Source organism: Rissa tridactyla, chromosome 4 (genome assembly GCF_028500815.1).
Source record: "Rissa tridactyla isolate bRisTri1 chromosome 4, bRisTri1.patW.cur.20221130, whole genome shotgun sequence".
Lineage (NCBI taxonomy): Eukaryota > Metazoa > Chordata > Aves > Charadriiformes > Laridae > Rissa > Rissa tridactyla.
In genome coordinates, this window is record NC_071469.1 from 38,649,580 (window position 1) to 38,662,569 (window position 12,990).

Genomic DNA, 12,990 nt, shown 5'->3' on the forward strand with positions numbered 1-12,990 from the left:
ATTTTTATAATTTCTTGATTTAATATGAACATTAACTCAGGAGGCAGTGTGCTAACAGAAAAATTACCACTTTCCTCTTTATTCACATTCTTTTTAGTGGAAGCAGTCATATCCATTATTTATCTAACATGAGATTGGAGAGAGAACGGTGAATATGAACATTGGCTATTACAGCTCTCCCAAGACAGAACAGTTTGGGGGGTCTTAAAAGGAGTAAGGCCCCATGTTGATCTCAGATGCCTTTAGACAACTGTCTGCCTTACAACCAAGACTTAGTATTCTTCCTAAAATAGAAGATACTGTGATAGTAAGGTGTGATATATCAAGTATGGAAGGTTCTATATCTTTACATACCATATGCAGAAAAAAATATGCAGAGCATGAAGGATTAGGATTACATTAGTTATTGGTAGATAATAGCAGTGGTAACAAATGATTTATAATTACAATCAATACAATGATTAAGTACCCATTGTATTTTGAGTCTACAATATTAACTTTGTTAATATTTTCTGAAATGAATGTATTAACAGCTGAGCAAGTTTTTTAATTTTTCTTTTCTAAAAAAATGGCAGCAGATTGCTCGGAGGGGAATGGTAAGTTAGAGAATTTGCAGTCCGAGAGGGACTGGTAACTTAGATTGCATTGAAATAACAGATTTGTGATAGAAGTGTTGAAATGGAGAATTTAAACACATTCAACTCCACTAATCTGTTATTTTTGAACCCTTCATAGGCTTGTTAATAAAATAGCATTTTGATTAAGATGCAATGATGTCCTATTGTGTTTTACAGCTAATTGGTATAAAAGACTAAACCTGTCCATTCACATGTACACAATAAAAGTGTAATACGTATGTGGGCAATTTTTCTGTGTAAGTTTTGGAATCTAAATGAATGTGTGGCTGGATATATAACCTCATTTGCTAAACACTTGCATATCCTCCTGAAGTTTTATTTGACTGGCCCTCATTGTTAATTTTTTTGTGTCTATTTTTAAAAAGCATTTGGATAGACCTATTACGGAAGTTTGAGGCAGTCATAAAATCCAAGTTTGTTTTACAAAACAACGTTGTGTTTTGTGCCCATTTGTAATATGTGACAAATATAATTTGCAAATTTATGATAATTAGAGGGTTTTGTGTTAGTATTTTCTGCAAGAATTTTACATCTCTTCTTTGAGATTATTTCAATTGCATAGAAAATATTTCCTTTAGATATACTATGGTAAATCATGAGTGGATTATGTTTACGGTCATCTTTAATAAATGAAATATAATTAATGTCTTGTCTTTACTTACCTTTGATGTATATCTGCTGAGCCATGTCTGTGCAGCATCTACATATTTCACGCAATTGAAATTTTCAATTAAAATTTGCTGTTTCTCTGAGTAAGGTATTGAAGATTCTGAGGTGCTTAAACTTAATTTGATGATTAGTCTTTCAGTCTTTCTTGACTCAACGCTGATTTTCTTCACTATGTTATATTAATATAGTAAGATATAAAAAGAGATTGTAATAATAGCCTGGCTTAAACATTTTGAAGCTAATTCAAGTATCACAGGAAAACAAAGTTACTATATTATCACAGAAGGGGGAGCTTGTTTGTGTTTATGGTTTTTTCTGTTTGTTTTTAACCAACAATTTTGTATAGTATTTTCCCATGCCTGGTTAAAGATTCTTTTGAGTAACAGTTGAGTTTTTTTGCCATTTTACCCTAACTACATGGTTTTGTTGTTGTCTTCTTAAGATTGCCTGACACAATGATAATACAGTGTTGACTGTGGAATACATGTTTATTTAAGTGTACTTAGGGTATTAACATAATAAACAGGAAAAAAAACTGTTTATGTATGAGAGTTACAATTTAGTTTACAATAGTATTCCCAAAGTGGGTACTGCTGAGAGATAACTGCTTAAGTCAAGGTTTCTCTCAGGCTGTCTTCAAAAGGATAATGAGCTATGCAATGGGAAAATACATCTATAAATGAAATGCTGCATCTTCACAGTGATAGTTTGATTTGCATTTCTAAACATCGTTTTTTTCAATCATATTTTGGTGGGGAAAAGAGATGGAAGGAGCTATTTTGGTGAAAATGTTAATATTTTTCGTTATTTGACTATCCAGAGTTCCAGACACCTTCCTCCTTTTAACAATATTGGGAAAAGATGCAGTAATTAGTATATTGATGTACTTACTTACTAGACGTACTTCCTTATATGCTGAAGCAACAAATGGTAGGGCTAAATAGTGACAGATAAATTCAGAAGTTCAATCATTTAATAAGGATTAAGCTGAATAAAAATTATTTCACTAGGAACTTACAGTCTATAGTTTTAGCTAAAAACTTATACTATTTTTGTTGTCCTGATAAAGCTAAGTAAGTTTATTACTAACTTGTAAAATTATCATCTTTTCATCTTTTACTTATGTTTTTTCCCTTTATTTTTCTTTCACACAGGCCATGCAAGTAAAGGTACAGGTCAAAGTGCATGATGTGTCTTTGTTTTAGATTTAGAGATGATCAGGCTCCGAGCATTCTTTCCATTGATCATAGCAGTGGCGTCACAAAGTGAAGGCCCAGGTTCCACCTACTATAAATTTTCTCCAATTTAAAGTGTCAGTATTTGACCAGAGACGCTGAAATTCCCTTTGGCACTCCCACACATTGCTTAATGTGAAAATGTAGTAAAGTTACCTTTTGTAATTATTTTAGATGTACATTCCGCCTCTGCTGTCTTTCTGCATTATGATTTTTTTGCTAATATATTGAAGCAGACATTGTAAAAGCAATGCCTAAGTAGAGTCATCAGAAACATGTATTTTGCTTTTGATATTCAATAAAAATATATGGGAGAAATGTGATGTAACCCTCTCTGTAGATGAATAGAAGACTGTATTAGAGCCATGAAATTTAAATAAGATGTAGAGTTCAAATCCTACCTTTTTGCAAAATTAAAATGATCTTTATGAAGGATGTGAGATGTAACAAAGCCTTTGAATAATACTTGCTTCTTTTATGTATTTGATATATTCAAAACGTTCTTTGTTTCCAGTGAACCATAGTTCACCTTCCTTTGCATAATTCATTTTTATCTTTTTTTAATATGAATTTCTAATATAGAAGAGTACTTTCCAACCTATGGCATGTTCTTCATTGGTGAAACAGAATGAACAGCAAAATGGAGCATAAAACCCTTTCATCTTTCCCATCACCATGTGTGCTGAGAAGCACACATGATGCTGTGAAGAGTTTTTAATTAATTAAATTGGAGGCATAAGTTAAAAAGTGAGCAGTTGTGTTAAACTGATAGACCCGATTTCACGCTTTGCTATTGTCAAACTTCCCCAGGTATACGGAGTAGGGTTTAATGAATGCTCTCATGAGAACCTTAGAAAATTGAAAATTTAAGGAGGATTGGAAATGCTAAAAATATTAATTCCATCATAACCAGTTTTAACTAATCTTTTTTTTACAGTATAAATAAATTATTTCTTAATTTTGGTTGTATATTTAATTATTATGAATCTACTGGAGATTCTGTAATTCTTTTTCTGTATATATTTGTTGAAGAAATGTCCATTTGTGTGTTTAAATCCTCAGACAAGTAAGATCATTAAGTGCTGTTAGGCAACTAGATTATATCATTCTTGTTGAGGTCCTTCTAGCACAGATAATTGTTTAGGCAAAAGACATCCAATTTAATGCTTTACATATTAAATGAAGGTATTGTGTTTGCTCATATTGGTGCATATTAGAACTGAAGGAGGCATAATTTTATTGTCTTTAGGCTTCTGTCTGTGACTCTACTTACACATTTTCCAGCAGGAGTTGTGAATTCACAGGCATCAGAATTTGATGGCAAAGGCAGAATGGATCTTCTTTTCATGTTTTAAAAATGTTCTGGTTTTAAGGTTCACCTATCTTGTCCATACCTTGTTATTAATCTCAAATGAAACTAAAGAAAATTGGATGTGTAAAATGCCCTCAAGCACACAGATGCAGAAGAGTAACCCAGTGTCTCTCCTTCATTTCCTTTTTTTTTTTTAATATATCTGTAACATATTTTGTTATTTATTATTTAAGATGCATAGTGACGCCACTGGGATACAGCGATACATTGTGGGATATGTTTGTCTGCTGTCAATGTAGAGTACAAATAATGTCATTATTATAGCCATTACATCACTGCTATTTCTAAGGCACTTCCAAAAGCAAAGCTTTGAGGCGAAGTACTCTCTTGCAATTGTTAGTTCCTTAAGAAAGGAAGCCACATCCATTGTGTGTTCCCTCTGACAGGCAAAAAGTTCAACACCAGCTATGTACACAGAGATTCACCATCTAGAAGACAGAATTTGCCAAAATTTACCACTGAGTAGAATACGTATGCCTGCTGGTTTTACTTCCAGTGATTACTGTGATAATAGTGTGGTAATAATTGGTAAATAATGAATTGCAGTGGATTCTGCCGGATCCTAATGTGTAACTACATAATGCATTATAAAAACAGTAGTCAGTAAAACTTAATTGACAGAGGGAAAAGGATGTGGAGGGTTAAATGCAAGCATTTGCTCTTTTGTAGTGTTGTATAAGCCTGGAGGCCTAGTCCTGAAATCTTATCTTAGGCAAAACTCCCCTTGAGTGTAGTAGGAGTTTAATCTAGGTACAGAATTCAGAACTGGGCTATTTTTATGTTGTTGTTTACCACATGTTCATTAAATATCTAGGTCTGTTCTAAAGATTTTGGTTCGCCGTCTCATAAATGAAAATTTGTGCGTGAAATATTGTTGTACAATGTCTGTTTTAAGAAGATAGAGCAGATGTTATTCTGTTGTGCTGTTTACTTCTCTGTCTCTTTTGGTTTCCTTTTCCTATTACTCATGATCTCCAAAGATGCAAAAGACTTAATTTTTCATCCCAGAGTTACATACTTTAGCCAAAGCCAAAGGGCCGTGCTTTTCCCAGAGGCACTAATTCATTGGCATTTTATTGCATTGAGTCAAAGCCTTTTAGAAACTGCTATTTTTCAGTTGAGACAAATCAGGCAATATTAATTCATTCAGATCCTGGATAACTGTCTTTATGTAAGTTTCTAACAAAAATGTAAATATCCTGAATTTGTCTCTGTAACATTGAGAACTAATAGTGTCCCCTGAGACTGACTCAGCTTTTAATTTTAGGGTTATTTATGATTTGAGAGGTAAGATCCAGAAAACATAGTTAGATTCACACGTACGAATGCACACAAAAGTATGCTACTGCTATTAAAATATTACTCTACTGCAATTTCTGCATTGGCACACACCAAAAATATTCCTTTACATTTTCTGTTCTAGACTCTACACCCTTCCTCTAATGTAGCATTTTTAAGTACTGTATCAGGAACATAGTTTCCTCGGACCATTAGGGGAAGAGCGTGTTGGAAAAGTATATGATCCACAGAATTACAGTAATTTACTTTTCTATTTTTTTAATTATAGTCTGGAGGACAAGATCAAGAGAGAAAGAAGTCAAAACGTAGAGGGGATTTGTACTCCATACAAACATCCTTGATTGTAGCTGCACTTAAAAAGATGCTTCCTATTGGTTTGAATATGTGTACTCCTGGAGATCAAGAGCTCATCTCTTTGGCCAAGACTAGATACAGCTATGTAAGTGTATACTTTGTAATAGTGTTTAATGCAAAATAAGCAGAACTTCATAAACTGAACTTTGAGGCATAGGTACCTAAGCAGTCAATATAATTAAATATATCAATGTACTGTAAGCAATTATAGCTATTAATTGTGCTTTCCCAAGAAAAAGCGGGGTGTATAGACAGCTGCCATCATTTCCATGTAATTTTCCTTTTGTATACAATATACGTTTTTACATATGCATACTCATTTGAACCAAATAGTGAAATATTATTAGTTAGCTTTAATTCTTTTCAAATTTTAATCCTTGTTTTGTGGTAAAAATTAAAGAAAGCCTTTGTCCCAGACCCTTCTGGTAACTTAACTTTGAAAACAAAAGAGGTTAAGTTTCAATATTAAAATAATAGCTGTTCTATGCTGTATATGTTCTTACGAGATTAATCATAACGTGAATTGAAAAATACTTCTACCTTTCTACAGAGGGACACTGATGATGAAGTCAAAGAACATTTACGCAACAATTTACATTTGCAGGAAAAGGTAATATTAAAAAATTCTGTCTTAAAAATGGTGGTGTGCACTTTTAAAACACAAAAGTTACAATATTTTTGTTTATTGTGATACTTAAAAAAATAAAGGGAATGTGAAAAGCTATTAGAAAAATTGCCATTTTAACATTTTTTTCCTTTATAATTTTTTCATGACAATAATTAGTTTATTTATAGCTTTGGCTGGTATTTTCAAGTTTGAGCAATTCCTATAGAATAGGACAGTGTAAAGAATTGATATATTGTTTTTTCTAAAGCTATAATAACTTAAAATCAACTTGATCCAAGCAAAAAATAAAATTAAAACTATTGTATTTCAGCTTCTGTTCTTAATCTTAACTTGCACTTTTAAAGTGACTATGATAAAATAAGAAAAGCTTGTGTCATCTTAACAGTTAAGAGTTTTACAAGCACATTTATGTTCCTATTATTTATATGCTGAATACACTGTCAAAGGTGATACCAAAATGGAGTCGTCCTCATTCTGTAAATAATAAATAATTTAGATCATTGCCTGCGGTCTTTGAACATAGTAGGAGCAACTCATTTATCTGTCATGGGAGATGACTGTCTGGTTGCTATAAACTTGTGCTCATAAATTTAGATTGGACACACTAAGTAATTCTAATACGTTTTTTCTATTTTTGTCTTGCAAAAAAAAATCCAAAACCTTTGGCTGTAATTCTTCACCTACTGAAATTCCAGCTGTCTTTTATAGACTCCATAAAACAGCTTTCCACTATCAGTAGAAAAGTCCAGAATCGAATGCCATTTTTCTGAGCAGCTAGCAGATGTTAATTTTGACTAAAATGGGACAGATGAAGTGGGCGTATCTATAACGTTCTTTATTATACTATGAGAATAGTGGTGGTAGTCAAATTCAGTATCTTCATTCAGCAGCTTACATACAAAATATGTTGGTTTTTAGTCTGATGATCCAGCTGTGAAATGGCAGTTAAATCTGTACAAAGACATTTTGAAGAGTGATGAACCTACTGACCCAGAGAGAAATGTGGAACGTGTGCAGAGGATATCGGCTGCTCTGTATCATCTGGAACAGGTAAATAGTTAAATGTCTATGCTGTGTTTGTTTTAAAGTAGTATGAGGTTTTTTCCTTGTAGAGATTATTTCAACTTCAGTGAGTGTCATTATTAAAGTTTCCAAATAAAAATTACTTTTGCACATCCGTGCACACACGCATACAGATGTGTATATGCAAAGTTTTTAATGTAATCTACTGAAGTGCCTCAATTTAGCCTCAGGGACAACTGAGGATGTATTTCCCTCTGCAAAACTTTGTGAACAGTTGCAAAAAGTATAGTATACAACTCGTCACAATCCAGTAGCTGAAAACTCTGTAATTTTAGGAAGAGATGTTTGCATGTGTACTTATTTTTAATATACTGGGTTTAGCCCATCTCCTACTTCTGCACCTGAGGATGCCGTAGCAACTTTTGAATCATTGGCCTGTTCATTCAAATGATACAATGTAATACAAAAAGGCTTTTGTACTCTTCCCCCATAAAGTTAATCCATTTCATTCACAAGTGATACAGCACAGAAATTAATTTCCATGAACAATTGAATATGCATCATTAGAAACAGAAAAAATAATCTTTTTCCAATTTTACCAAGGAGTCCCACACGTGAGGTACTGTGCCATCTTGAGCTTTTGTGTATAAACTGAGAGGTGCTATACATAAGGCCCCCAGGATCTTTTCTTACCAATTTGAAATCAAAAACCAAAACCCCAAATAAACAGGTTTTTTTTTCAGATGGTGGGGAGTGTTTGTAGCATTTTCTCATTTGCATACTACATTAACCACTAGCTAAAAATAAATTGTTGAATAAAAGCTGAAGAGTTTCCATTGTACGTACTAGAAGATATTTTCCCATAGGTTGAACAACCACTGAGATCAAAGAAAGCTGTTTGGCACAAACTCCTGTCAAAACAACGCAAAAGGGCTGTTGTTGCGTGTTTCAGAATGGCACCATTATACAACCTGCCAAGGTAAATAGCTTAAAGATTTATTTTTTTGTAACTTTCGTTTACATTTCTGAGTGCAAATATTGCTTGTGTGTATGCCTACAAATTTGTTGATTGTTAGGCCTATGTAATTTTGTTTAAGAGACAGAAGAGACAGTTATCAGCTTATTCCTCACAGCAGCAAAACACTTGTCTCATGACAAATACCCAGTGGGGGAAAAGACCATAGGAATTACACTGCTTCAAACCCCAAATGCTTTGTTTTTGTCAGCTGTTACTCCATATAGTTCCTCAAGTTATCTGTGAAAATTGTTAAGATATTGCTGTTTCTGTCCCTCTTTTGCCTCTGATTGGTTGCTCTTTTTATTCTCCTGTGTTCGTATTCTTTTCTCTTGTTTAACTTTGTATGGCTATTGTATGAACGCTTCAGGCTCTTTGTCTGAGGCAACCTTTAGTTACCACATCAGAATTTTATATGCATTAAAATGGCTATTAGGGCAGAGCAGCGCCAAATGATATTTTTGACTTTTGTGTTGCTTTGCTTCTTACTCGAGTTGAATGTAGATTCCACAAAGTCCAAGATAAAGTGCATCCTGTGCCTGGATCAGTTTACTGCTTTAAACAGAATATTAAGACCACGCAGCATTGGTGTCATTTCCTTTATCCTGTTCCTTCTCAATATATCTGGTTTTTATTCAGATACAGCCTAAGCACATCTTTAATTAAGTTTGCTTTTCACCTTCTCCTGCACTTTTTCACCTTTCATGTTTAATATTTTTGTTCAAAGATTGTTTGCAAAGTATTTAACAGAAGAGTTGCATTGCATTTTTAAATGCCTTTATTAAAGCCAATCTACATATTTGATGTCAGCTAAAGGTCTGTAGCTGTGCCACTAACATATTGGAAGAATATTAGGTTTGCACAAGACAAATACTGTAAAAAGCACACATCCTTCCTTTAAAAAAAGTAGTATTTCTAGGCTATAATAACTTCTCTGAGTTGTCACACTACCACCAGGCAATCTTTAAAGAACCAGGGCAATGAAAAGGTTTAAGTACAACATAAGAACAAACTGGCTAATATCAACCATTTCATCTTCAAGAACTGTGTTTTGAAAAACAAGAGGAAGTGATATGAAGAGCACCTCCTTCAGTATAACATTTTTGTGAGCATTTTTTTTACAATCATATTCTGAATTTATAAATTCTTAAAATGTTTGGAATATCTATGAGCACCCAAACGATAAAAATGGCTCATCTTATTTTTGCCTTTAAAAAAATCACTTATCTTATTTTTGAGGTTGATGGAACACTTGCCAAGGGGCAAAATGGGTTATGAATCGGTATTTTCATTTTCAAGAAAATACAGAGTAATACTCATTGAAGTAGAACATTTACATAATCTGCAATTTTCATTAAAAACTTTTCTGTGTTAAAAAGGTTGAGGTTGGTTCTTCTCAAACATTATGGTAGATTTTGTGGTGGAGTTTACTCTTAATTTAAATAGGAATGTGAGACAAATCTGTCCACTTATTTTGTCTTGAAGATTCTAAAAATGAATTGTCATAAAACTATTTTAGCCAATTAACTGTGGTGTCTGCACTTTGAAATAGGCAAGAGTGAAAAAACCACTTTGGACTTAGAATCATAAAATCATACAATGACTTGGGTTGGAAGGGACCTTTAAAGGTCATCTGACCAAACCCCCCTGCAATGAGCAGGAATTCTAAGTATATTGCTCAATTGATAGGTGCAGAACAAAGTTTTAAAAATCATTAGTTTATAGACACATACTTTTTCTAGATAAATCATAGAATTCTGACAGGAAAATAAGGCTATCACACTATTATGCATCTATAACTATCTCCAACATCTAAATTGATTGTCTTGTTAAGACATCTCTGAACCCTCAGGAGATTATTTCAAGTGGGGTATGATTAATTCTAGGAGTTATGTGAATCCCTTTGAACTAGAGTGTCAAATGCAGCTCTCCTTATCTTGTATATTTCCTCATTTGAGTTGCAGCTTTATATTTGGAGTGTTAGTTCTAAATTTGATGCTAGAATCAATTTAAAGGGCAGTAAGCAAACATTATGGTGATACCCTTTCATTCATCCTAGAAAGGATTAATATCTTCAGTGAATAATGAGCTCTTTCTTTTGAAAATTTTCTGGAGATTTCGATGGCTTTCTATATAATTTAAAGTTAATCTCATATTTTAATCTGATTTTCTTCAAAAGACATCCTTATATATATCAGTTTTTAGGAATTCCAGTATGATATTTCAGAAATTGAAATGTCTATTGATGTTTGTTAAATCATAGAAAAATTATTTTAACTTTACTGTAGATATTCTGAGTACTCCCTTTTCTGGCAAGTGCCTGGAGATACAAAAGAAATAGTTGTATTTTAAAATATTTTTATTTTTCAAGGAAAAAACCATCAGTTAAATTAGGAAATACTAATGTTTTGTGTTCTGTGTTTAAAGAATGTACATGGCTTTGAAAAAGTGTCTTATGTGATAAATGTTTTCTCTGAGATGTGTGCATTTATGTTTGATGTTTTAAGGAAATCAATTTGTAAAAGATTTGTCTTACTGTCTGTCATCTGTATATGCACATAGATACAGCGAAGTTGTACATGGCAGTTTTTCATACACAGTTTACGAATACATTCTTTCTGACTACTTTATTGAATTTAACTTGTACCTTTCTTCAATGAAAACCTATATGCTTTTCTTCAGACACAAAATTAGCAATTTCTTCCTGAGCACCTTTCAACGTGTTTGGCTGGAAAAAGTACATGAAAAAACTCAGTATGACAGGCTTATACTCAAGTTAACGGTAATGTAACTTGTGGAGAGCCTCTTCCTTATGCGCACACTTATTCCTTCCCAGCCATGATTTGACGTTATCATAAAACATGAATTTGTACAATTTTCAGAGGGGATTCTGATTGGTCAGTTTTTGAAATTTGATAATAAAATGGCACCAGTGCCAGCAGGAGAGCCTAGAAGGCTGGCTCAATAGCTGTTCTATTATAAAATAATAATTCATGTGCACAGTGTATTTAAACAGTCATAGTATATACAGCCAATTTATATAACTTTTGTTAGTGGTGCAGGATAAAAGTAAATGAAAAGGCTGTGTGGAACAACCTTTGTAACCTTACGTAGTGCACCTCAAAATGAAATTTTCCCCCCAACGTAATGTAAAGATGAAATGGTTTTGCCATTATTACGTGTAGTCTTATTGCCATGAGCTGTATTTTCTGTAGAAAGTTAAATTAATGAATACTGTATGGTAGCAATTAATATGCCTAGGAGTTTTCTGAAACTGGTCATTTTCTAGGGCAGGTTTTGTGTATTTCTAATCCAGCTTCTTCAAGGACACATTCATACTGCCCTGATTTAGAACTGATCGAAAAGAAGCTGAGGTTAGGCTTCTCTATGTGGAAGACAGCAATAGTTGCCTGCAGATAACATGCTGGAAAGCACTTGATAATTATTTTGGTGTCGATGACCAACTTCTGCTGTCTCAGTGTCCTAAATCTAGTAAACTAGATTTACATCTCGTAGGTGTAAATCCCACCCACTCATTCGCAATCTGTTCAAGTGTGTATTTTTCCCATGCTCACATTAAGGTTCCAGTCCTGCAGTTTCATGTATAACGTATATTAGCACTCCCAAAGCCCTCAAAACAAGAAGTAATATGTACATATATGTATAAAGATACAGTAAGAATGTTCAAAAGTACATGCTCATTTGTCACTGAATGTTAGTTATGTTTTGCATTTTGTTTCACTGACCAATCAGAGGATCAGAATTGTACAAATACGTATCCTTACTAATCATTAACCACACGAGCTGTTATACTATGTTCTGTTACCCCTCTTGATCTCACTTTCACAACCCCCCCAGGCACCGTTCTATTAACCTCTTCCTCCATGGCTATCAGAACTATTGGATAGAAACAGAGGAATATTCATTTGAGGAGAAACTAGTTCAGGATTTGTCTGTAAGTACTGACATAATTGGGCATATTTTTCAGTGCCCACTTTAGTGTATATTTTATGTATCTATTATAACCTATATTTAATTTTTGTGCACTGTATATGTATGCATAAACTTGTAAAATATTAATCCTTATGCTTCAGGGCATAAGGTCATTTTCTGCTGTGGTCAAAAAGACATTTGTCCTGTGATGCACACTGAAGTGCATTAAGGTGGTTTATGCCTTCAAACAAACTACGTGATACGCATTCTTGGTAAGAGAAATGGCTTAGATGAACTGTCAGACTATTTTTGTCATTATGGTAATTCCTATGTTCCTATATTTTATTTACTAGTTTTTTAAAGCTTGACACAATTGATCCTTTCCCCCTTTTTAAAATTTTTGTTGATGCATAATATTTAATTTTAACATTTTCAGCTTTGATACAAATTAATTTTGCTGTTTTCTTGTTGATACATCATAAGAATTAAATGTATGCAGCCATATTCAGCAAAAATTTAGTTTACATGTGTACTTGATAAAAGCGATCAGTAAACTTCAGCGTTTTGTTACTGAATATTGATTCAGAAAGCCTACTGCTTTTTCTCTTCCCTCTCTGTAGTTAGTTTTTCTAAAATACTTTCAAGGGGCCTATCTCTGTATTGTAGAAATACCGTGAAAGTGAACATACAGCTTCATGGATCACATGAAGATGTATCAGGAGACTCTTCAGTGTTAGCAAAAGCAGTCATGTTGTGCTTTTTAAAGACCCACCAGTATAGAAGGTTGTATGATTTTTCAAAATTACAGCTAATATAGTCTTCTC

At 33.3% G+C, this 12,990-nt stretch overlaps 1 protein-coding gene across 4 annotated transcripts in view; it reads left to right on the top strand.

Moving 5' to 3' along the window:
• Window positions 1-12,990, top strand: part of RYR3 (ryanodine receptor 3) — a 233,618-nt gene that overhangs the window by 189,700 nt on the left and 30,928 nt on the right. For 2 of the 4 annotated variants that reach the window (XM_054198046.1, XM_054198048.1), the window contains exons 70-74: window positions 5,482-5,652; window positions 6,118-6,177; window positions 7,114-7,245; window positions 8,085-8,197; window positions 10,916-11,015. In XM_054198046.1, coding sequence (XP_054054021.1) covers window positions 5,482-5,652; window positions 6,118-6,177; window positions 7,114-7,245; window positions 8,085-8,197; window positions 10,916-11,015 — 576 coding nt within the window. Of the gene's footprint in view, window positions 1-5,481; window positions 5,653-6,117; window positions 6,178-7,113; window positions 7,246-8,084; window positions 8,198-10,915; window positions 11,016-12,091; window positions 12,189-12,990 lie in introns of all 4 variants that reach the window. The other 2 variants (XM_054198047.1, XM_054198050.1) reach the window with 1 other exon arrangement.